Source organism: Paroedura picta, chromosome 5 (assembly GCF_049243985.1).
Source record: "Paroedura picta isolate Pp20150507F chromosome 5, Ppicta_v3.0, whole genome shotgun sequence".
Taxonomy (NCBI): Eukaryota; Metazoa; Chordata; class Lepidosauria; order Squamata; family Gekkonidae; genus Paroedura; species Paroedura picta.
This window is the reverse complement of record NC_135373.1, coordinates 67,691,093-67,716,605: the sequence shown is the minus strand read 5'-3', so window position 1 is coordinate 67,716,605 and position 25,513 is coordinate 67,691,093. Positions and strand designations below refer to the sequence as shown.

At 41.8% G+C, this 25,513-nt stretch overlaps 1 protein-coding gene across 14 annotated transcripts in view; it reads right to left on the bottom strand.

Moving 5' to 3' along the window:
• The window catches only part of CADPS2 (calcium dependent secretion activator 2), a 385,311-nt gene that overhangs the window by 155,683 nt on the left and 204,115 nt on the right, over positions 1 to 25,513 (bottom strand). For all 14 annotated transcript variants that reach the window (XM_077338372.1, XM_077338377.1, XM_077338370.1 and 11 more), the window contains exons 10-13: positions 24,687 to 24,795; positions 23,702 to 23,902; positions 17,367 to 17,503; positions 10,560 to 10,747 (exon numbers count right to left, since the gene is read on the bottom strand). In XM_077338372.1, the coding sequence (XP_077194487.1) occupies positions 10,560 to 10,747; positions 17,367 to 17,503; positions 23,702 to 23,902; positions 24,687 to 24,795 (635 nt within the window). The remainder of the gene's footprint in view (positions 1 to 10,559; positions 10,748 to 17,366; positions 17,504 to 23,701; positions 23,903 to 24,686; positions 24,796 to 25,513) is intronic.

Here is a 25,513-nt window from a genome sequence, read left to right as displayed (position 1 = left end):
TTTGCCCTTAGTCATGTCAGCAAGTCACCAACACTGACTGACTAGAGTATAACTATGCTCTATTTGTATTCCCTTACTGGCCAGGATCGCTTGAGGACAAATCAGACAACAGTCAGCAATGAAATTAAAAAGACCACCAAAATTAGCACTGGCAGGGTGGTGGTGGCTGTGTGCAGCAATGAACAGCCATGAGAGGGGAGTAAAGTTTTAGGAGTGGGTGAACCCGTATCTCTATGTAAGCCTGGAAAACGTATTCACCCCTAGTGAAAAGCTAAGGGAGATAAATTGACAGTATTTTCTACGGCATTTTTGCATGCACAGAGCGCTTACCCTACCTTTACAAGACTGCATCATCAGTTGTGCTGATTGTCTATATCAGGCTGCTGGTGGCATATGTAATATTTACTGAATCTGGGACTGCTAAACATTTAGACCACAGGCAATACAGAACTATGCTTGCACCTTATTCCCACTGACATCCAGGTAAGAGAACCTCCCCCGGTGTCTCCACTGAAAATTCTACACCGTAATCCAAGAGAATCCATTAAACCTTCTTCACATTTAATGCAACATTCTGTATTCAAGAGAATTTCATCAGCACTTACTAGTCTCTTGACTTATACAGGCTTTTTGTGCCAGTGCTGCCTCTGTTACATTTTGAGAGAAATTTCTTCTCTTCAGAGTATTTTCTTTTGGAATAGCCCTCCCTATTAAAAATGCACTACCTACTTACACACCTGATGACAGACTGAGCTTCCTTCAGAGCAGTCCCGGGCCTTGGCTTGTTGATGACAGCTTCAGCCATCTGCTGAGTCCTGCCAAGCACCTTGAATTTAAGTGATATCCCCACTTCTGCCTTTCCACAAGCATTTCTGCTTTGAAAACTTGTCTGACATTATATAGACGTCTTTGGTTGTTATACCTGACAACATTTGTTGGCCCACTTCCCTTTAATGACACCTTGCACTTTTTCCTTTGGACTGGTAACTTTGAAGCCTTTCACATGAGCAATTTCTGCCAAACCAGTCCATGGTTCTTTGATGGACACAATGTCAAGGGCAGTAGCACCAAGACAATGATATACATTTTTTGGAATTAAAAAAAAAATCACGGCGCTTACATCCAGCCAGCCCTGTCCTAAATCGGAAAGTCAGCAGAAGGATAAACTGCCCCAGGACTGTGCACATGCAACACAACACCATTGCTCTGATTCCACCCACGGCACTCACTTATTGCCATAGTCCATCTTAATAACAAAAAAAGCCTTTGCTGTGGAAGCCTGAGAAGCAAGAGCAATTTAGCCACATTGCTATTTTCGGAAGAGCAGTTGTCAAGTTAATGGGCAGCATAACAATTAACATGGGTTGGGGACTTCATTATGTTGGTCTAAGGCAAATGTATAAACCTCCCAGGTATAAACTGGAATTTAAAATAAACACGAAATAACATGAAATGCTTGCTTCTACAGAGAAGGATAACTTGTGCTGCTGTGCACCCTCTTTTGAAAAGCAGCTATGTTTGAAATAGTCTTTGTCAGGCTGGTAACAGGGCCATGATGGCCCTCTTAACAACAGAATACACTGCTCATCTAGCACAGCCACACCATTTCATCACTGGGCCATAAAGACCCATTGTCTTGATGTTGTAGTCTTTCTCCTTGTCAGCATGACTTAGAAAACTAAGATGTATAATCACATATATCAGCCTAGAACTTTGACCTACCAGGTATTGTCTGTGAAATTCTTTTTTCCCTCCTTTAGTAATGCTGGAGATGAATGAGTGGATGTTATTATCTGGATGTGTGTGTGCATGTGCGCAATCCTGAGTGAGAGCTTCTCTTTCTGTCCTTGACTTACCTTTCTTCTCTCCCCCCTTTCTTCCCATTTCTTTTTCTCTTATTTTCAGTGTCTTAATATCAGCCAGACCCCTCTCTTTACAACACTATTCCCATTCTTTTATTTCTGAGACACTCATAAATGCGGTACAAATACAACAGTTTGAATAGGAGGAATACATACAGAGTGCTCACCACAGTGGAGGAGGATGAGCACTCCGAGAGATTTTTCAACACACTGTGTGCACTGTTGTCCTTCACTTCAGTTAATAAATAAAAGAAATATGTCTATCTTCCTTTTGAATTCTTGAGAGAAGTTTGGGCAATTATCAGTTGAATTTCTATTGAACATTAGTACCCACAGGTTCAAAACCAGACAATAAATAAGGGTCTAGGGAGGTAAGCTGCAAGGAGTCACGCTTCCATGGGAAATTTCTATGAATGTACCTGGGTGGCTCAGGAACTGGCATAGAAAATATGCTTTCATTGTAGCTTGTAAAAGCCTTGAAATTATAGACAAAAAAAAAAGAAAGAAAAAAAGAGAAAAAAAAGAAGAAGCCCATTTCCATTCAATAAGATAAAATGACATTATTGGAAGGGAATGGAAATCTAGTCCATCCAAGTTCTCAAAGAAACCCAGTTCTTCCTGCACTAGCCATTTTAAGTACTAATTACAGTTGGCAATCAAGAACAACATCCTAACAATAGAAAATGACGTTCTTAGCAGCACAAACCAGATTGTTTTGCTTTGCAAAAATAGACTGCTTCAAATTTTATTGCTGAATGACAGCATCCATTGCTTGTCTTAGCATATGCTTTTCAGAATCAAAGATGTCAAACTAAAAGAGCAACAAATACCATGAGATAGAGTTGGCACTGTCTTTTTAAAATTTCTTAAAAAATACAGCATGCTTAAAAAAAATCTCAGGGAGGCACTAGTACTCAAAGCATAAAAATTCTTCAGAAAAACACACACTAGAAAGCAAAACAGTAGCACTACAGGATTGTGTTTGGAACACCTAGGCTTCTTCTAAAAGCTTCAAATGCTACCAACCCTCTTACAAGCTAATGGATCCCATATACCATTGAGTCAATGAAGGGGCCAAGGCCTTTCATCTCATTTAGTTACAGGATACACAAGATACACAAGTGGATAAAAGCCTTCTCAGATTTAACTTCACATGAGAAATTACATTTGGGAATCAGAGTTAACTGAGTAAAAAATTAGTGACACCCAGGCTCTCACAGGTACGTGGGACACATACCTGCTCGGAAGCTCTTTAATCCATTCCGCCTCTCCCTCCCTATCTCAAACACACACACACATGCAAACCCCTTCCCTCCCAATTTCCCCCACCCCTCTCTCTCCTTCCTTGACCTACTCCCTGGTCTCTCCCCCCCTAGACACACACACACAAACACTCCTCCCCCACCCTCTTTACCTCTTCTCCCAGGAGGGCTGTGCCTGGGCCTGCGCCTGTGTGCCAGCCCTCGGAAGCCTGAAGGGCAGCTGCCCCACTCCCGGAAACCACATGGCCCCTGCCCCCAGAGTCCTCCCCAACACAGAGACTCCCTGTTCCCTCCCCTGCTCTCTTCACCTTTGTGGTGGCGCTGGCCTGCCCAGCCTCTGCACTGCCTTGCAATGTCCCATGGTCAGATGTGGTGGCACTGGCCCGCCTGGCAGCCACACTGCCCTGTGACTGCTCAGGCCTCCTTGGGCAGCACGACGGTGGCCTGGCTTCCTCCCGCAATGGCCCATGTTGCTCCAGGCAGCTACCTGCTGCCCCAGTCTCTTCTGACGTGCTCCCTGAGGCAGGGCTACGGATGTCATGTCCATACCCATTTACGTACCAGGGGCTGTACCAGAAGATGTGTCCCACATAAAAAATGAAGTCCCTAATTGTTCCCAAAGCTAGCAGTCATCAGTAGACGCTATTTGTAAGACCTAATTCCTACATGTGACAGCTGTAAGAATATTCAACATAATTTGCTCACGTTGGCTTATTCACAGAGGTCCAAGAGGGTTTTCAAAATGGCAGTTTGCAAGATCTGCTCATATTAATAACATTTTTAAGTGCCCAGAAAAGTTCAGGCACAATTCATAAGTTTTTTTCTGACAGAAAGGAGGATGTCACATCCCAGTTGCAATAAGCATCTTTAAGGTCTAGTACTTGACACAACTGTTATATGGGGTGCCAGTAAGTATATCAAGCAATTTGGACTGTGCAGAAAAAGTTCAATCTAATTTTCTGAGAGTGATTTTCCAGCTACCAAATAACTTCTCGAAATGCAGTGGTCAGGATCGAGACAGGAATGATTAGTGTTCAGCTTAGGCTTTGGCTAACTACAGTCAATTTCTGGTTAAAACTTCCATCAGAAGGTCTGACAAGCTTAATATTGATAGATTCTTATGCCACACCATGGCAAACTGCACTCACTAAAAACTGGACAGTTATGGCCTCGATTATCAACTTGTTCTAGTCTTGGGATGCAACAAAGTAAACTTCTTAAGACAAGGGTGACATAGACTGAGAGGCAGCATGATCTTAACAGAATCCTGGACTCTGGCTAGCTACTGTAATCAGGAAAAAGTGGGTTATTAATTTTCAAGCACTGAAACAAGAAATATCTGTAACAACTTAAAATGGATCCTTCTACCAAATTTATTGTCCTTAGCCTATGATAGGTAAGATTGAATGATATTATTTTATAAAATCTAAACTCCTTTTAGGCACTCTTATTAATACTATCTAAATGTTATCTTTCATGAACATGATTAGATTGTTCTTATTTGTAAATTTTATCTGCTTCTTATCTGTATTATGTATATACAATGACTATTGTTCCATGACTTCTATAAATGGGAAGCAGCATAATACCTTGATGCTTAACACATGATTTTGGATATTCAATTAAGTGACTTATAACTTCTATCTAATTTTCTCTCAAAGTGTTTACTCAGCCTTCTTGTAAATTAATATTTAAATTTGCTTAGATTATCTGGTAATAACAGTAGTGATGGACCACATTCAGTCCATTCCCTTTTCTTTTGTTATTCTGGTGAAAACAAGACAGTGTTGAAATGTTTCACCTGGCTTAATCACTGACACCCCCCCCCACACACACACACATATTTTTTAACATTTAAAAATATTTTTACTTTACTGGACTACTCATGCAGAAATAAAATTATACAGAGAAAGAGTGAGAGAAGACATTTCAACATTTCTATCTTAATTTTATATTAAATTGTTTACTTTTGTGTGCATGCTGGTGAAGAAATGAAATCTCTCTCTCTCTCTCTCACACACACACACACACACAGAATTTTCTCTGGGGAAAAAGGCTACATATTAAAATCTCTACTTAAAAAAATAGTCTCTGTTGGAGTGCTCATACTCTTGTGCACAAAGGAAAAATAAAAAACACACAGGAAAAAATCTTTCATATAAAGGAGGGTTTCATATTTGTTTAAAAATATTTTATAATGCATCTGTATACTTTTTATTTTTCTTTCCTGTGGCAGCACTGGAATATGTACATGCATAGACCATTTATGCACTGGAGGTTTCATGCCGGGCTGCAGTCTGGAGCTTTAGTCGTGGCAGGTTGCCCCACTTCTTCCTGCACCCATACGGGGGAGCATTTGGCCTGGTGTGCCTAATCCACCCCTGATTTGTGCTCCTGCACGGGAGCTGGGGCAGTGAAGTTCCCAGTGCGGAAACGGTCATAGAATAGGATATAATATTGTACCATTTCCTGATAAAGCAGAACTTCTTCCTAGGTATATTTTTATTTCCTGAATCAATGTTCCAGTAAAGTTAAAAGAAAGGATATAAAATAACAAAAGACTTGCATAAGAAAATACCTAGATCCACTTGTTGAGTTTTTGTTTTGTTTTTTGGTCTTTACAAATTCTTGATTGTTCTTCTTCACATTGCTGTGATAAAGATGGCTAAATCAAGCAGATATTTGGCAATCTCCAAACTTACTGCTGAGAACTACAGAAGGGGCCTAAAAGATTTTACATACCTCATGAGGCAAAATATGCTATTTCCCAGAGGAAGAAAAACAACAACAAAGGAAGTCTAGGAACTGGTCTCTTGGATAAAACTGGGATTTTCAGGAAGATTATGGGATCACTAGATGACAGTGAGACATTCTTTTTTGAAAATCCACAGGCAGCAAGAGTCTTTTTGGTTTATTAGCATTAGATAACAAGGAGTTTTGATAAGAAAAGTTTGCAAAACAAGGTTACATATCAGGGATAATTATGAAAAATATATACTTGAACTGGGGCAGGCGTATGAAAATCTAGCACTCTATGGCATTAATCTGACTGATGAACAAAGGGCAAACACTATGCTTGGGACTTTGGGAAAAGAGGCAAAAACTTTCAACCAACCACTAAAACAATTGCAGGAGGAATGCTCAAAATGGGTTATTGAATTTTAATCACTGAATGGCTCAAGTTACATTTCTAGAAGGAAATTGAAAGAGCAAGTCTCATCCAGAGAAAGGGAGAAAAACTAATTATTGCATCGCTCTAATTGTAACAAAGGTGCCACTTTGCAAAGGACTGTAGAGTGTGACCAGCTAAAGGTACTTCTGCTATGATGTTCAGGGAACAGCACACAAGCTATAAAGAAACAGAAGCAGTTTGAAAAATCAGAGCCATGATGGTCCTAATGCAGTATATAGGGTTTTTTTTAAACTAATTGACCAGAAAAGACTTATTTATGATGCTGCTGAACCAGAATTAGAAGAGAATACGTGGCTATTAGACAGTGGAGTATCTAGTCACAGCACACATTGTAAGGATTTCTTTGATGATCTTAATGAAAGTAAGAAACGAAAAATAAAACTTACTAATGGTGAATGCAAATGGATTCAAAGCATAGGTACTGACACTTCATGCTGTGGCACAGCTCAGAAACATTTCCTAAATCAAGCTGTAATTGACTGAGTGTGTCTGCACTAGGCCAGAAAGGCTTTGACATATGTTTTGGAAATAAGAAATGTACTATTGCCAAAGAAAATATTGTATAAGCACAAGGTAACCAAAAGGGGATAGTCTATGAATTGAGTCTTGCAGGTGAACAGGTACACATAGCACATGAAAGGAAACACAAAAAGAGGCTAGAACTGGGGTGCAGACACAGAGGACATTTGAATCCAATTGTAATTTTACATCAGGCTTCTGTGAAACCCCGAGGTTTCTTCATGGCCCTGGAAGGGATTCCCAAAAGGATGTTAATGAGCAACTACTCATGTCGGCAGTTTAGGGAATACCAATCTTGGGATCCTTAGTAGAATGACAAGTGCACCTTGAAAGAAAGAATGCGTTGTCGTAAAAAGGGTGGCTTTAATCTTAAAGGGGACTTTAGGTTTGAAACTAAAATTACCATTCTTCAGTAATCCAAAATGATTTGGTTACACAGATGCAGATTGGGCAGGAGACAGTTTAGAGCAGTGGTCCCCAACCTCCGGTCCGGGGACCGGTCCCGGTCCGTGGATCATTCAGTACCGGGCCGTGGCTCCTCCTCCCCAGCTGCTGCCTTGGGGGCTGGCCTGCCACTCTGTCTCCAGCTCACCTTTGGTGATCTCCGGCGACTGCCATGGCTGGGGCTCTCCCTCAGCGTGGCACTGTGCAGCTGCTGCTGGCAGTGCCCCCCAGTGGGTGGCGGGAAGTCAGGAGTGCCAGCAGGAAAGCAAGCGGAGCAGGGGCTCAGGAAGTGGTGACGTCCCTTGATAAAAGACTACCCCCCTCCGGGCCTCAGTAAAATTGTCAAGCGTTGACCGGTCCCCAGTGATAAAAAGGTTGGGGACCACTGGTTTAGAGTATAGAACCACAATTGGGTATTTGTTCCTGTAAGGAGGCAAATCAATCTCCTGGGGCAACAGAAAGCAAACAACAGTAAATTTGTCTTCCACAGAATCTGAATATGTAGCAACTGCTGAAGCATGCAGAGAACTGTTATGGTTAGATCAGTAACCGAAGGACTTCGAAGAAGAAGACAACCAGAGCTGCATTAAGATTTCTCAGTTGGAAAAAAAAAAGGCTGTATGCACGAAGCACACTTTTGTGAAATTTCATTTAGTGTGTGACCTAACTGAGAAGGGCATAATATAGAGTCCTGTTCAACAGAAGCGATGGTGGCTAACATCCTGACCAAGCCTCTATCAAAAGTCAGATCTGAAAAACTGCAAGATAAGCTGAAACTTGAGAACTCTTGCATGTGGCGTTAAGAAAGGGTGTTGAATATTGTAACTCTGCATGCAAGAGAATCTGGAAGGGAAAGGTTTAAGAGAACTCTTTCTCCCAGGTATACTTGGCAGTTGGCCCCAACTTCCCGGCAGTTAGACGTTGACTTGCTTTGGCTGTTGACTGTAGTTGTCATCTTAGAGAGTCCTTTTCTCTCTTACATAAGCTTGGAGCTGTAGCAAATTAACCTTTTTGAAATTGCTCTGTTCACAATAAGTTAAATGTATCTAACTTGAATATGTAATGTCTTCTTTTTTAACTGAAATGTATTTCTCTTATTACCATTGGAATCAGATCATCTTTGCAATATTTTGAACAACATTTTGCTTGGGACATCATGTTCTTGCAATTTATCTAGCATGGTCTGCAGATAGAAGGAAACATCTGGAATGAGACAGATAAATAATGGATTCAAACTAATGAGCCACAAATCCATCACACTGAATGACTGTTTGATAGGGATAACTCAAGTTATTGTGCTGTCACAGGTGGTATGGGCTGGGGAGCAAACACAAGTAACTTTTGCTTCCTGCCCCACCAGCAGCTGGAGCTGAAGAGGAAGGCAAGTCTGAGCTGAGTTGGTGGAAGGGAAAGGCCATGAGGCAATAACAGCCACAAGTCTCCTCATCTTTTACATGGCTTCTCAAATTGTGGTGGCCAATCTGGCCACCTGTGTTATGAAGTGGTGCATACAAAGCAACTCTCAAATCCATCTCTTGACTGAAAGGAATTCCATGGCATTCCAAAGCAGAAGAGATAATAATGGGAGCAAGAGGACAGCCAACAGTCAAGCTAGTGCCTTCCGTGGAGGGGAGGAGAGAGGAAAGCAAGGAGCAAAGTAAAGATAAAAGGCAGAGGAGCAGATTGTCTTGTAACCTCAATGAATCCAGAGTTAAACATGAGCCTTAGTTATGTTTAGAACTGCAATCTTTCCTGAAATCCATTTTGTTGAACCTGAACAATAATTCCTAATGGGTTGCTTGACATAGGAGTAAACTCATCTGTTTCATAAAATCAAGTCAAGAACCCAAAGGCTGAGCAACCAAAAAATACAACTATTTATTACACAGTGCACATAAACCAAAGCGACATACAAAGGTGATATTAAAAACTCAACTTCTTGCACACAGCAACCAGATGAAGCTGCAAATTCAGGGCCCAGTCTGCACACAATAGATAATGCACTTTCAATGCACTTTAGAAGTAGATTTTCCTGTTCTGCACAGGAAAATCCATCTGCCAAAGCACATTGAAAGTGCATTATCCTATGTGTGCAGACTAGGCCCTGGTTCAATAATGGTCACATATGTATAATAACCAAAGAACCCAATGTGTTTTGACACTGAGGGCCTTCTTCTGTAGATAAACTACAAACCTTGGGCAACTTTGGGCCACTCAAAGGTTGGGCATTTTATCAAACAAGTCTTAACTATTCTATTTTTTAAAAAATGTATGTACTGCTTGAATTTAAGTGTACATTTATTTTGGGAGAGAACACAGACTAGTTTGGAAAAGAATGGGGCCACAGAAGGCAAGAAGCCAGCATGAGTTGGGTCTGAAGTGCAGTAGTTAATAAGCTTCAACCTTCCACAAACAAACAGAGAATACATATATTTTTGTTTTCAAATTCATCTCACAGCAAAGTCTAGCCTAAGGTCCATGAGGTGAAAAAAAATCAAACAAAATCTTAAAGTAAGTAATTGGAATCTGTGATAGGTTTTGATAAGTAATCCTGATATATTGCACACAGGTAACCAAAGTTTCTTAAAGTAGCAGAAGACAAGTGTTACTAGTCTGGCCATTTTCTCACTGGCATCCCATCTCAGCTTACTTTCGCTCCTAGTTAGAGGCCATTAGGCAGCAGCCAGGTTAATGACAGAACTATACCAGGTGACGAATTCTAAAATGCAGGCCTACAGCTTTTTGGAACAAACCTTGTTTCTTTCTAGGAGATGATATTCACTGCTTGAAACGGTATCATAACTCATGGGCTGGATCCAGTGCTGGATGTCCTCTTGTTCGAGACCTTCTATACCAGTGCATGCACACAACCCTCCCCCCTTTTGTGTTTCTCTTTATGCATCCAATTTCTAAAAAGGCAAGCTTTGGGTCTAAAATATATGCAAGATCTTAGAGAGAGTTGCATGTCTCCCAGGGAGCACTCTAGAATGGGAGCGCTCCCTGGGAGGCATGCAACACTCTCTCTCTCTCTTGGTGATGAGAAGTGAGAAATGGCCCTCAAACACAGAACCTTCTAAGAGCTTGCATATATTTTAGACCAAAGCCAACCTTTTGTATAAAAATGTTTTCACTGTGCTCCAGAATTGATGTCGCTATTCTGTACAAACTGAACTCCTGATGCTCATTCCTTTCTTTGTCATGCAGCAAGCAAGCATTGCACTTTTCCCCCTTATCACATAGCCTAATGACATCAGCCGCATGATTGCATATTAAAAATACCTGTTGCCATGAACATGAGAAGCACAAAAGGCAAAGCTGTAATGGAGCAAGGTTGGGTCAATGACAGCGCCATTCTCTGAGTGTTCCATCAATTCATTCAGATAGCAGAGATGGCGGTGGCATCCTCTCACACCGTAACGAGCGCAATATTCATCTAGCACGAAGACCTGGCCTGGGCTAAACCAACCCTGTAAAGAGATGGGGAGGGAGGAGGAAAACATCACTTTAATGAAATCAGATTGTTCTTTTCTTTGTTTTGCAAATTAGATTCTCTCGTTGAGAACGAAGGGGGGGGGATAAGATCTTGCATGCATTAGGAAAACACTTGTCATGATATTACATCTATAACAAATCAGGTTATGACAACAGGGGAAGTTCAAGGGGCTAGGCACCCAACAATAACTTGACTGAAAAATATTATGGTGTCATGACAGTTTCTTTTACTGTAATTCAATGTTGTATACTGTAAAACCTTCTAAAATACAGAGCCACTAAAATGGTTGAAGTTGGTTTCTATGTGTTCGTTCGCATAACAGAGAACAACAACAAAAGAAACCTACTCATCTAATGGAAAGGAGTTTTCTCCTTGTAATGCTGACCTGGAAAAATTATGGGAAAAATAAAGATGAATGGTTAGGGACATAAAATTATTAGGGAAGTAGGCGAGAGAGATTTGTGTACCATAAGACTGTAGAGAGACTGGACTGAATTCAAAGCCTTTTTCAGACCTTATAATTAGGCATATTCAACTGTACATACTGAGACCACATGCTACCCCTGATCTTCCTGATACACATGTCCACCATTTCTTCTGAAATATATCCACTTCAGACAAAATGAAAACGGTATGTACGTGGAGGACCATGGGGAAGGTTTGTTTCACTTACTGTGAATCTCAGTGGTCTTAGGGAAGTAGCTCCTTGCTGGAGGCAGGCAGGGTCACAGACAATTAAGATCCCATAGGGGAGAAACTTTTCTCCCAAGATCACAGACCGATTCTGAAGCTGTCCAACTCTTATCCATGAGTTTAACAAATAGATACTCCCCCCCAACCAACGGCCAAATGAAAGGAGATCAACACAGAACTATAGGGATCAGAACAAAGCAAACATAGGAACCTACTGGGTGCTTTACAGGAAATGTTCAGGACCTTAGGACCAAGCAACATACCTCAAACAGACTACAGGCCATCCTTGGAAGATGGGGCTCTACCCCTGGGTAAGAAGACACTGCCCAATCCTAGAACAACTGAGAAGGGAGATTCATGGTAAGAGAAACAAACCTTCCATTCTCTGGTGGTCCAGGGTGGAGCAGGCTTCAAGTATATAGAACATAAAAAATTAGAAGACCTTAGCATGAAAATGCATGCTGCAGAGCCTTTCTACCAAAAGCTGCATCTGCAGAAGCTGCCTTTCCTGGACTTATATGCTAGCAAAATACACTCTCTGACCCAAGGATACCTTCCTAAAGGGCACAAAACATAGTCTGATTTGTGAAAGAGCTTGGTCTAATCTAGATAAAAGCTCAATGCTGAACCTTTGAAATAATGAATTAACTTTGAGGATAAAGGCCTAGCACTGTGCAGCATTACTCTGTCCTTATAGAAAATGCAAAGTTCCTTGTCCACAGAAAGGGCCTAAACTCAGAAACTGTTCTAGAGGGGGCGATTCCCACCAGGAAAATGGTCTTAAAGGTGAGTTTCTTAAATGGACAAGTGGCATGGGCTCAAAGGGGGCCTTGAGAGAGAAAGCTTTCAGCAGTATGTTTAGGTTCCCAGAAGGGAACCAGTAAGAACTCAGAAGATTCAAGAGAGATGTTCCCCTATGAAATCTCCTCCCATAAGACTGATGAGAGAAACCCCACCCCTTCTTGACTCCTCTTATTGCAGAAATGACAGCCACCTGTCTTTTGAGAGTGCTAGCACTCAGATCCTTATCAAGACCTGCTTGAAGGAAAAAGAGATGGCCTAATTTAGCTCTATGTGGGTCTAACCATTTCTCAGCCCACTAAAACTGGAAAAATTGCAAGGTACCATTGTAGACCCTATTGATGAAGCTCTTTCTAGAAGCAACTAAAACAGGCTTTCTTCAACCAGGGTTTTGTGAAATCCTTGGTTTCTTGATGTCCCTGGAATGGCTTCCTGAATGGGTAGGAATTAAGTTTTTTATAGATTTTTAAAAATTTGTTAAACATTGGGTGATATGAACATATATGGTCATGTCGACTTGCCCCCCCCCCCAGTGGGAAGAGGAGAGACCCCAGGTGGCAAGTACATGGCTATGCTTCCCAATCATATTTTGCACAATGGTGCTTGAAGAATGTGTCAGAGGTTTCCCAATGGTAAAAAAGTTGACAAAGGTTGCACTAAGGTATCTAGGATCTTATCTGAATAACCTAACTCACTAAACTGTAACTGCTCAATCTCCAGGCTGAGGCTTATTTATTTAATGTGATTTTTTAAATTTGTATCCCACCTCTCCCAGCATGGCTTGTATGTCCCCTTCCAACTCTATGATTCCCCTGTTCTACCCAATGAAGTGTGAAGACCCATCCAGATGTAAATCCATTTACCCATGCAACCTTAAGACCCACTGCTCCAAGACAGAAGGCAGAGGGGGAGGAACACAGGGAAAAAGAAGAAATATAAAGAGAAAAAAAGAGAAGAATCAGAAAAAGAAAGAGATAAAAAAGGGGGGAAAGGGCTCAGCCAGCAACCCTTTACTGCCTTGCAAGCATGGCCAAGACTGGGATCTTGGGACAGAAAGTCCTCCCTCAGAAAGTCCTCCCAAATTATCTGTGATCCTGGGCTGATTCTGCACTTGCTTTGTTTATTCCATTGTGGACCCTATGGAATTCAGATCGATTTGAGCTCGGGTCTTCCTCTATTCCGCCCTTCCCCATTGAGACAAAAAGTGTTCTGCACGTGGTTAGGGAAGCTCAGAAGGGGGGAAACAAGTGCAGCAGAAATCTCTTTCATTTTTTGAAGTGGGGGGAGAGGATCGGAGACAGGAGAGGAGGGGAAATAAATCCAAGAGGAAAATCCCTTCCAAGAGAAATTAGGGCTTCTGGAGATTCTGCTGAGAGAAGTTGGGGTAGCAAGCTGGGAACAAGGAGCAGGGGGGTTGGACTAGATGGCCTGTATGGCCCCTTCCAACTCTACGATTCTATGATTCTATCCAGGATATTGTGGGGGAAAGATAGGGTCACTCTGGATCAATCATGCTTCTTGCAGAGGGAGAATTTAAATCACCCAAAATCAAAATGGAAATCACATTCAGTGTAGATGGCAGGGACTGAATCGACCTGGGATTGGAATAAAAGCTCCATGCAGACTCAGCTCTTCCTGCCTCCAAGAAGGAGCTACTTCCATAGACCGCCCAATCTTGGACCACCGGAGAAATGCTTATGAATAATAGAAATCTGCACTGGCTTTACCACTTGGTGTACTCCCATCCTGCAGCTTCCAACACCTCTTATGTCTGCTTGCACTTCAGTGAAAGCCCAGAAATTGTTCTGGGGACAGGAAATGATCGACCCACCATCCTGGTATCAACATGAAGAAGCTAGCCATGGGGATACTACTGGTCAAACAATACCTCTGCTTGAATGGGTAGGGGAACAGGGTAGATTAAAATCTAATTTGTTGAGAATATTAGAGCACAGCATGCACCATGGAAGGCAGCAGTATACAGACGTCATGATGCTGTTCCAGTATATAAAGAGCAAAAGCAGGGCATCCTTCAGAGAAGCAAAGAAGAATATGCTCAAAGGAAGAAACATAGGAAGAAGCCACTGGGATCAAAGCAGCTTTATGAGACAGGGAGAGATGAAGAGGACCTTATTCATAATCAGGGACCCAAGCTCATTGATAAACAAAGGCCTGCAGAAAGTGCTAGATGGCATTTTGCTTGAATACAGATGACAAAGCCAAGATCAGGATCCATAGGCTATTGGACCAGACAAGGCAGACGAAAAAGAAAACACAGAGCACCAGGATTTCAGAGCATTTAAAATGATCTGGGGGAAAAGGAATCATTTAGGAAGGAGTTGCTTTCAAAAGTCAACTTATTTCAGCAAGAAATGGACCTGGAATAATTATCCTCCATCTTCTGCTTTGAAATAGGACTTTCTAATAGTTTCCTAATCGAGAGCAGCACACTTGAGTCTGACCGAGCTAAAAAAGATGGTGGTAGTGGGTGGCTTCTTGGGCATGCAACAGTCTTTTGCACAACCACTTCAAAAGCTGTGTGGCTAGACACTTTACTGTTCTGCTTACATGAGTAATGTGCAAGCATGGGTTGGCTGCCTGCAAAGAAAAAAAATATACAAATGCTTCACTTTTGAATCCAGCGGTATACTGAAAGAAAGAGTTGGTTTTTATAACCCTGCACTATCCAAAGGAGATAGGTGGGAAGAGGATGGGAAGGCGATTGTAAGCCACTATGAGACTCCTTTGGATAGTGTGGGACTGAGGGAGCTCTGTGACTGGCCCAAGGTCACTCTGTTGGCTGATGGAGGAGTGGGGAATCAAACCTGGTTCTCTAGATTAGAGTCCGTCGCTCTTAGCCCCTACACCACGCTGGCTCTCCTACCAACTGTGTGTACCAAGAATGTATTCTATATGTGATCCTCCCAAATGCTGATTCAAGGATGTTAGCAGTGCACATTCCCAAAATACCCAGTTGGATTCCCACCCCCACAAATATAATGTCTGACAAAGTCTTCTGAGCAGAGGAACGATGGCTAAAACAGAAGCATAATGAGGCGTTCTCTCACTACCCTCACAACACCTTCCACTAGAATACACACTGATTTATCCAGACAACAGTAGGCTGAACATTATTAGTCAGGTAATGTTGTCATAATCACTTTCTTGTGTTATAATTGCTTAGCAACTCCCCACTGTCTACTGAAGAGTTCAATAAAGGAATTTTAGTATTACTAATAATTTTAATCATAGGTTATGTTTAACCCTAATTGTTTCACATTAGGTTGATTTTGTTTTGCAGGGAAATAGTGTGTGTAGCTCCTTTCCCTTAATTTGCTGAAATGCTAAGATGTACTTTAAAAGATGTTTTCAGCACGGGGAGATTGAAAGGGTTCTATACAAATCATGTACGGTAAAATGAGAGAGAAATACAAATCTCTCTCATGCTGAAACATCAAAAAACCTGTTAAAAGAAAGTCCATTATTGATATTTTTACTCCCTTGGGTCAGTCACAGTTCTCTCAGAGCTCTCTCAGCCCCACCTACCTCACAGGGTATCTGCTGTGGGGAGAGGAAGAGGAGTTGTTTTTTATACCCTGCTTTTCATTATCCAAAAAAGTCTCAAAGTGACTTACAATTGCCTTCCCTTCCTCTCCTCACAACACACACCATGAGGTAGATGGGGCCAAGAGAGCTCTGACAGAACTGTTCTATGAGAACAGCTCTGACTGTAACTAGCCCAAAGTTACCCAGCTGGCTGCATGTGAAGGAGTGGGAAATTAAACCCATCTCTCCAGATTAGAGGCTGCCAATCTTAACCACTACACAAAGCTGGGAAAGGTGATTGTAAGCAACACAAAGGCTTTGGGGACCTCAGTGCCCTACTGGAGAGGCTGGCTGGGCATTGAGGACACTGTGAACTGGTGGTTCATTTCTTATTTGGCTGGCCAATTGCAGAAGGAGGTGCTGGGGAACTGCTGTTCAATCCCATGGCATGTAAGCTCCCCACTGTCTCCTGAAGACCGTGTTTTTTTAATTGACTATGTTTGATTTGTGTTGTGGATCTAGACTGTTTTATTAATGCTGTTAATGGTATGATTTCCTTGTGCTGCTTTTATTGTTTGTTTATGTTTATTTTTGCGAGCCATCTTGAGAAAGTCTGGAGAGGTGGTATACCAAACTTTCTAAATAAATAACTTTACAGACATTTAACATGGGAAATGCCATTGATGTGAAATAGTAGTTTGGGATTTCAGGTACAAGAGACAAGAACACAAGATACTCAAAAGAGAGAGTGTATACTTAGGTTGGATTAAAATTTACAAGACATATTTTTGCATAATACAAGAAACAGCTTGCTAGTTCTTGACTCCCAATTTTCCTAGGTGGGATCATTCTAGTTGCACAAGGAGAGGCAACACGAGGATTCACTGGTGGAGAAATTAGTAAGCATTGATTCATGAGTTTCCTTTAATTCCCCCCCCCTGTATTTCACATTTGTGTGATTTGAACCCCCCCCCCCACAAATACTCCACAAAACCTTCAAATATTAGTCAGTAATGGTAAGTAATTTATCTAGGCTTTAAGCCCATAAAGCTAACCTTGACTCAGCTGAATGCAAGTGCAATACATTTATTTGCCTTTCTACCCCTGTGGTTTTGAGTCTATTCTTTGGCTTTCTTTTCCCTCTCCAGCCCATAAAAGGGGAGAGAATTACAAGATAGATGACATAATGCTTGACATCTGGCAGGCTGGATTTGTACCTTAAAATGCCTGTACAGGTGTTAGCAAATCCTACCACAGAGGGTTCCGTATTTATTAAAGCCTCCTGTTTTTATTCAGCCCTCCCTAGAGGAGCAGATAACCCATGGTTCAGAGTCAGTTTGAGTCTATTCTCTTCTCTATTGAGTGGCACAGCAGTAGTCTTCAAGTGTATAATTTTCAAATTTGAAGCCAATCGATTGAAATCCTTTATCCCAACCTCACACACAGTTATTAAATGAGTCTGGAAGAAAAGACCACTTTGCAACAACTATTTCTCACGTTTTCTCTCTCTCTCCCTCCCCCCCCTCTCCTTTTATCCCAGCTTTTTTACTCACCAAGCAAGAATAGGAATCGTTCAATCGGTGATCCAGAGTCTGCCTCTGAAGTACTCTAAAGAGTGTGGCATGGTCAAACTTGCAAGGATTAGCAGATATAAACTCATCCATGCCATGCTTCTGAGCACGATCGGCAGCTGGATTGTGAGGAAGGAGAAAGAGGGGATGGATTGAGATGATCCTACTTGAAGGCTCTGGTTTCAAGTTTAATTGGAAAAAGATTTATTCAGGGTTTTTTCTTCCTCCATTTCCCCTCCCCAAGACGAACAGCCATAACTATATCATCTATGAAACAGCCATGATTTAAATAGAACCACAAACAAGAAGATAAAGAACACAAAGATGGGAAAATCTCTTCCAGGGATCAGCCAAATCATATTCTGAAGTGTTGATTTTTACCAAACCATCCAATATGTATTTTGTAGTGTGTGCATGTGTGTGTGCAGTGTCAATTTTAATAGTGTGTTGTGCCTATGGAAAACTTCAGTGATCATAAAATATATTGGCAAAACACCGAATTTATTCCTGTAACAATTTTCTTCATAAAATACTCTGCTAGGCGGCAGATTACTGAATCTTCTTGTATCTATATAACACACACTCACACACACACACGCCTGTACTAATGGGCACTAGCAAGATGTCCATCACAGGCCACAGTACTGATGAAACATTGTATCTGGAAGTGTGCTTCTCAAATGGCAAACTGGAGCAGAAATGAACACACTAGCTTGGCGCAGGGTCATTTCCAGCCTCTTGCTTTTTTTATACACAGCTTTTAATGAAACTAACCTTAATGTAGTAATGGCAAAAAGCTCCTCTAACTGAAACCGGGAGCGGTAAAAAATTCTTTGTGTGTGTGTGTAAATTATATATAACATCTCAAATGGCACTACAATCAGAGACCCAAATTTATTGTTTGCAGATTGCATCTTTCAACGCCTTTGAACCCCGCGGGTTTATCAAAAGACAAGCTCTAGCAATTGCTTTCGTTAATGGGTATGTTTTGTGAAAGTCCTCAATGTGAGTTTGTCTACCACGTATGGACCGAAAAAAGCCTTCCAGTGGCCAAAAGGACTAGTTCTGCATTAGCACATTAGTTCACTACACGCAACATTGGGGGAGAACAGTTTGCGATCAACTCCAAATTGACTTAACTCTTACAATGAAGTCTCTGCTTCTTTGTCCCCTTAATTTCAAATATAGGTCTTTTTATGTTCATTACTAGAAAAGATGAATCCTTAACGTACTTCTGAAAAAAAAATACCCTGCATAGTACAAATCTAAAATTTCTATAGAAAAGGAGACAAAAGTTTATTGATTAAACCCAATTATAGAGTCCAGCTGATAATAAAACTCTATATTGATCTGTAGGCATGATGCTAACATAATCAGTCACATTTAGAAATTTAGCCCCAGATCATATTGATCCATGTCAAGTTCAACTTTCAGCTGTATTTGCAGATGGAAGAATTATTTAATTCAAGCTGAAGGATCTGTAGTATCTCATGTTGAAAAGATGCAAGAACTAATTCATATCACTTGGCTCTGCATTGTCAAAGCAAGAGTCACATGAATGTGACAGATTTCACCAAGGTAGATACAGCAAATAAATGGTGTGACAGTACATTGATGATTTAAGGTATGAGATGATCACCCACAGAAACAGCAGTATATTTTGCTAGAGTTCATGAAGCAACACCATGTATGATTAAACACCCTTTAGGCTATAATCCTGTGCATGGTTAAATTCTGCTGAAGTCAGTACGACCTATGTGCAACTCCATTATAGAAATGGAGGATCCAAAGAGATCCTCATTTATTCTGCAGCTTTAATAAAGAGCTGATCTTATAAATAATGGCATGGTACAAGTGGTGCTAAATGTTAAGCAAAACAGAAACCAATGGAAATTAGATTTATCTGGATGGCATTTTAATTCTGCTATTTTTATTTAACACTTTGCTACTAATTTAACATTTCTGAATCCAACAATTCCACCACACTTTATCATCTCTTTATTTGCTGAATAAAATAAATGCAATATTAAAAGAAAAAAGAGAACAGCCCTTCTTTGTGCTTTATCTCATGCACGTGAATTCAAGCAAGCCTACCCTACCCAAAGAATTTGTAGCCTTGATCTTTCTTTCTGTTGTTATTGTGCTCTCTCTTTTATTAAAAGAGAAAAAATTACACATTTGTTTATGTGCAGTTATTAATGCTTTTGAAGATGTATATATATTTATTGTCTGCTGCTAGGTATTTAAGGCCTTGACTACTTGTTTATAAGCACATCAACACAAATTGATTCTCCCTCAGTCTACTGGCCCTATGAGAACAAACTTGGGAGCTCAGCCAGATAAATTAAACAAAGAATCTAGAGTTACACTAAGAGAAGAAAAAGCTCCTTGTTAAGATATGCCCTGAATACTGTCCAATAAAAGCTGCGCCCGTTTCAGTTGTCATACTATTCTCAGAGCCTGTTCATTAAAACAAACCACTGCTTATGTCTTCCCTCCACAGAATCAGATCAAGGCTCAAAATCTGCATTTTGACCACGAGATTGACCCAGAAGGTGGATGGGACTGGCCCTAATAGCTTATAGTCTTCTTTTACTCCCTCCTCCATGGGTACAGCTGGGGTGATCTATCAGGCAACTGTCTGACCTTAACTGGAGGTGGTGGAGTAAATTAAGTGATCCAGTCTGCAGAGAAAAATAACAAGTAACTACTGTTAGACAATCAAACACCCACAAGGGGCATGGCTAGGCAGCGTAGAAGGGGCTAGGCTGAAATGACAGGTGCACACATATAGAGATGCCTCACTGTGGTTGGATAGCTGCTACATGTCCATTGGCTCTTCCACCATCGTGTGACTATCCCAATATCTACCTCTCATGTTGGAATGCATCTTCCTTCAGACAGAAATCAAATCTAGTAGAAAGCTAGACCTTTGCTACTTTAATATTTCAATGGTAGCTGTGATGTTGCCTCCTGGGAGACAGCTGCTACAGTTCTTCTTTATCATTGTGGTCCTGACCACTCCCCGGTAAAGAAATATATCTCATTGAGATACAACAGAATAAATACTGAACTTTGTTAATGGGGATCATCAGTTCTGCTGCAGGAACAAACTTTTCCCTTGGGAGCCAATGTCCTGGGATTTGATATGTGGACCTGCTCTAACTCAGTGAGAGGTGACTGGAATGGTAGTTTTTTTAAAAAATAAAAATTTTCTTTGCTCAGCTCTACCTTTTCCCCATGGGTCTGGTACTTTTCCTGCCTGTAGAACTACAGGACTATGCTTTCCATGCCTACTTCAGTACTTAGGACTAAACTGGGGAAATGGTTGGAAAACAGACACCAATCATATAAAGGAGGCAAAGCTCTATTAGATATGAGGCTAAGGAGGATTTTCATTCCCTGAAGATGAACGGCAGTGAGGTTGCCCCAGAGGGAGCTGATCCCTTGCCTATGATGGGCTGAATCTGTCCTGCTGGGATCAGGTTGTGAAACAGAGTAGGACCAAGCAAGGCAGTCACACCAGGGAGCCTTGTTGTTTCTTGGTTCCTTCCTTTGTTATTTGTACCTTGTGTAACTGTAGCATTCCTGACTATTCCATTTTCACAGTTTTTCTCCTATTTCCTAGTTATAGTGTTTGTTTAACAAACTGTTTCTTGTTCACTCTACCTGGGTTCATCACACCTCAAATCCAGCCATACATCAGGGCATGCCCCTGACTAAAGAGGATGTTGTTTAGAGGTTGGGAGAGTGCTCTGGGCCTTCTCTAGTATAGCTCCAGAACCAGAATAATGATGGTTAGTTAAGGCTAGGATTACCTAATGTCTTTTTTTAATGATGTCTTTCCTCTTTGGATGAGCCTCTTGTGGCGCAGAGTGGTAAGGCAGCCGTCTGAAAGCTTTGCCCATGAGGCTGGGAGTTCAATCCCAGCAGCCGGCTCAAGGTTGACTCAGCCTTCCATCCTTCCGAGGTCGGTAAAATGAGTACCCAGCTTGCTGGGGGGTAAACGGTAATGACTGGGGAAGGCACTGGCAAACCACCCCGTATTGAGTCTGCCATGAAAACGCTAGAGGGCGTCACCCCAAGGGTCAGACATGACTCGGTGCTTGCACAGGGGATACCTTTACCTTTACCTTTTTTCCTCTTTGGGGCACTTTAAAAAAGTCATTGGGGGTTAGAAGTATTCCTAGTATGTAGCAATTATTACACCTTAAATAGTAGGAGTACTTAAAATTTGTCATAGTGATCACTTGTTTGAAGTAGTCAGTTGGGAAATATATCTTCTTTGATTTTCAAAATAGGGGAACCCTATGAAGGCCATTGAGTGACCCAGATCTGAAGAGAGCAAGAAGAAAGGAGGGATTGGGCAGGCCACTGAGAGAGGGAGACTGGAAGACAAAATGGGGGGGGGGGGGGGGTTAGCTGCAGGGCTCCTGAAGCAACATCCTGAATTCACAGAATGCATGGGGGTAGGTGGGGAAAGGAGGACAGAGAGACAGGTAGAAAGAGTAACGAAAAAAGAGAGAGATGAAGAGAGAAATAGGATAGAAAAAAGAGTTAAAAAGAAATAGGAAATGAGAGCGTGAAAAGAGAATGACAGCCAGAAATATAGGCAGAAGGAAGAAAGAAAGAGATGGATAGAAAGAATGGAGAGAAAGAGAGGGAGAGAAAGACAGACAAAAAAGAAGGCAGAAACAGAGAAAAGGAAATAGGTAGGAATAATGAGAGGGAGCCTCTTGTGGCGCAGAGTGGTAAGGCAGCCGTCTGAAAGCTTTGCCCATAAGGCTGGGAGTTCAATCCCAGCAGCCGGCTCAAGGTTGACTCAGCCTTCCATCCTTCCGAGGTCGGTAAAATGTGTACCCAGCTTGCTGGGGGGTAAACGGTCATGACTGGGGAAGGCACTGGCAAACCACCCCGTATTGAGTCTGCCATGAAAACGCTAGAGGGCGTCACCCCAAGGGTCAGACATGACTCGGTGCTTGCACAGGGGATACCTTTACCTTTAATGAGAGGGAGAGAAAGAAAAAAATAAGGAAGATAAAGAGAGAAACAGAGTGATACAAAGAAGAAAAAAGTTGTTAGGAAGAGAGACACAGAAAAAGAGACAGGAACAGGAAGAGAGAAAGGAAAAGAGAGAAGCCCCCCCCCCCCCAGCTCTCTCCGCCACCCCAAGAGCTGAGGCGCCCCTGGCCGCCACCGTCCAGAGCTCCTCTGATCCATGTGTAGGCTGCGGGAGGGCTGGAAGAGGTGGGTGGAGAGTTCCCCCTCTTGCCCCTCCCCACAAAGAACAGCAGCACCTCTGGCCAGCTTCTTCCGGGTTCAATATAATATAATGTTGTTTTAATGTGGAATGTTTAAAGATGCATTTGTTTGGCATATTCGTAAAATTGATTAAAATTATGGCTTAAATACAAAGTCTCTCTATCAATCAACAGTTTCAATGTAAAGACCTAATGCATATTTCCTTCTGCCAACAACTGGGCTGACGTGCCCCAGCTAAGCCCCAACAAATGACAGCTGGCATCTGAGAAGGCCTAGGACCCAAGTTCCAGTTGCTAAAACTGCTCAGACTGGGAGGAATGCGGCTGTTCCAATCAAGCAGGAGTTCTGTACAGCAGTGGTCCCCAACCTTTCTGTGGCTGGGGACAGGCAGGGCATCAGGCCGCGCCCCCGCGGGCCGCACCCGCGCATCGGGCCGCACCCGCGCATCGGGCCGCACCCGCGCATCGGGCCATGCATGCGCGATGCGCGGCCCGGCCCTGTTTCCCTCTCCCTGCCCTCCCGCAGTAAGAAGCTTCCCGGGCCGCAAGCTTGCGGCCTGGGAAGTTTTTTACTGCGGGGGGGGGGGGGCGGGGAGAGGGAGCTGCGGCCTGGCGCCATGGCCTTCGCGGCCCGGCACCAGGCCGCAGCCCGCAGGTTGGGGACCACTGCTGTACAGCACCTTGCTTCCCCCCCTTCATTGGGTGCAATCCTGGCTGGGTGGTGTTGTGTCCATCACGACTGATCACTTTAGCTTTATAGGGAATGTTGCATAGCCACTGGGCTATGAAGTGTCCAAGCTCCAAAACATATATATTTAAAATGAACAAAATTGCTTACAATAAAATTACATCTTTTAATAATGTTTCCATGGGAATATACATTTGAACTTTAATAAAACCAACTGCCTATTTTTACAGGTAATGCAATGGCAGTAATGAGCTGCAACTCAAGTGTTACATGGCTAAAAATGGCACAAACAAATCAAGTTTAATATTGAATAATTAAGATCAAGAAGTTAAAAACTAAACAAAACACGCAAAACAATACAAACTTACTTTGTGACAGATCGGTGTGGATATTGCTACCTTTTGAGTTCATCTTCTGTGCCTGACTTGTAGGGATGGGCTTATAAGACTGCCCTGTTGCTCTGTACATGGCTTGAACCCACAGGATTCTATCCTGTTCATCATCACTGGCAAATATCACAGTGTCACCTTCTTTTACAGCATTGAAGAACATCTGGCCACCTTGGAGACCTGCAAAATTGGGAAGTCAGAGTCAGGGCTGGCTCCAGCAATTTTGCTGCCTTAGGTGAAAATTAGTTGTCGTCCCCCCCTTTTCTTGTTCTGTACAACTGAATAGAGGGAAGGGAAGAGGGGAGGGCTATATCTACCTACAGGCCCTACAGGCAAACAAAGAAGGTGTGGAGAAAGGCCAGGAGGTATATTCCTCTCCAAAAGGTATTACCCAGTTGCCGCTTCTTTTCCTTGTGAGCAAAGGGTATATATGCACAACCTATGATTTCCATTTTATGATCATGAACATAACAAACTTTTCCACTCATAAGGCAAAAATCTGTTGCTTTAGCTCTTAAGGAGATTTGATAAATATTCAGAATTTAAAAAAAAGAAAATAATATTCCCCCACTCCCCAAAAATTAGATGGTCAATCTTATTTTTCTTAATGTAGTAAAACTCCTTGATGTTGAAAGAATTCTGTTTACCAAACATGTATAATTTGTTTTAATGACTGTATTGTATCACTGAAAGATGCCTGTGGAGTGAACAGTAAAATCTGCTCACTATTCCAATACGGTTAAGAAGGGTTAAGCAGCCACATGATGCTGTGCAATAAGGAATTGTTACTACTGAGGAACTCTGCATTCCACAACATTAAATACCTGAATATTGTATGATACTGGCAACTTTGATTAATATTTTTGTAACTTTTTGCATGGCTTCAAAGACAACCTATTTGCAAGAATATGACCAAGGAACACGGTTCAATTACATAACTAGTGAGTATTATGTCTTGAAATACCTGAATGAGGTTCTGTATAGTCCACTGTGTATCCTTCAAGTTGCATTAATTCCTGAGGCTCAGATTTCTTTTCTCTGTAGCTGCACATAGCAAATGTGTACTGACTAACCTGAGTAAAGAAAGTGTTAGGTTTGCAATATTTCATTATACAATTTTAGTTGTCTATCAGAAGACAATAATTACAAAGTTTACTGGAGGAAGTGATCATTTAAGTTGCAATCTTCCCAAAAACAAGTCCCATGCTATTCAAGAGGGCCTGCTTCCCAGGATAGCATCCTTAGGATTGCATTTTAGATACTAAAGGTATGGTTACAAATGACATTTCACACAGCTAGCAATTATGCAGTATAAATGAGGATTTCAGAAATACAGGACAATTTGGTCTTTAGTTTATCCTCCAAAAATACAGGAGCACACTGATTACTAAACTAATTATTTTCAGAGAATGGAAGCAGTATATAAATATGAGTTTTTAAAGCAATGCAGACTATCCTGTGTTGAGTTAGCTTGCTTGCCCCTGGCACAATCATCTGTGCCCACCACTTCTTTTTGTCAAAATGCAATATGCTCTTGGGAGTAGTTTTGAAAAGTGGCATTATTGTTTTATCACCTTAGAGAGGAGTGACTTGAGGATTGGGGGTGGGAAGTATGGTGGTGGAAAGGGCCCTCAAGTCACAGCTGACTTATATTGAAGGGTTCTCAAGGCGAGAGACATTCAGAAGTGGTTTTCCTTTGCCTGCCTCCGTGTCATGATTCTGTTATTCTTTGAAGGTCTCCCATACAAGTACTAGCCAGGGCTGACCCTGCATGACTTCCGAGATCTGATG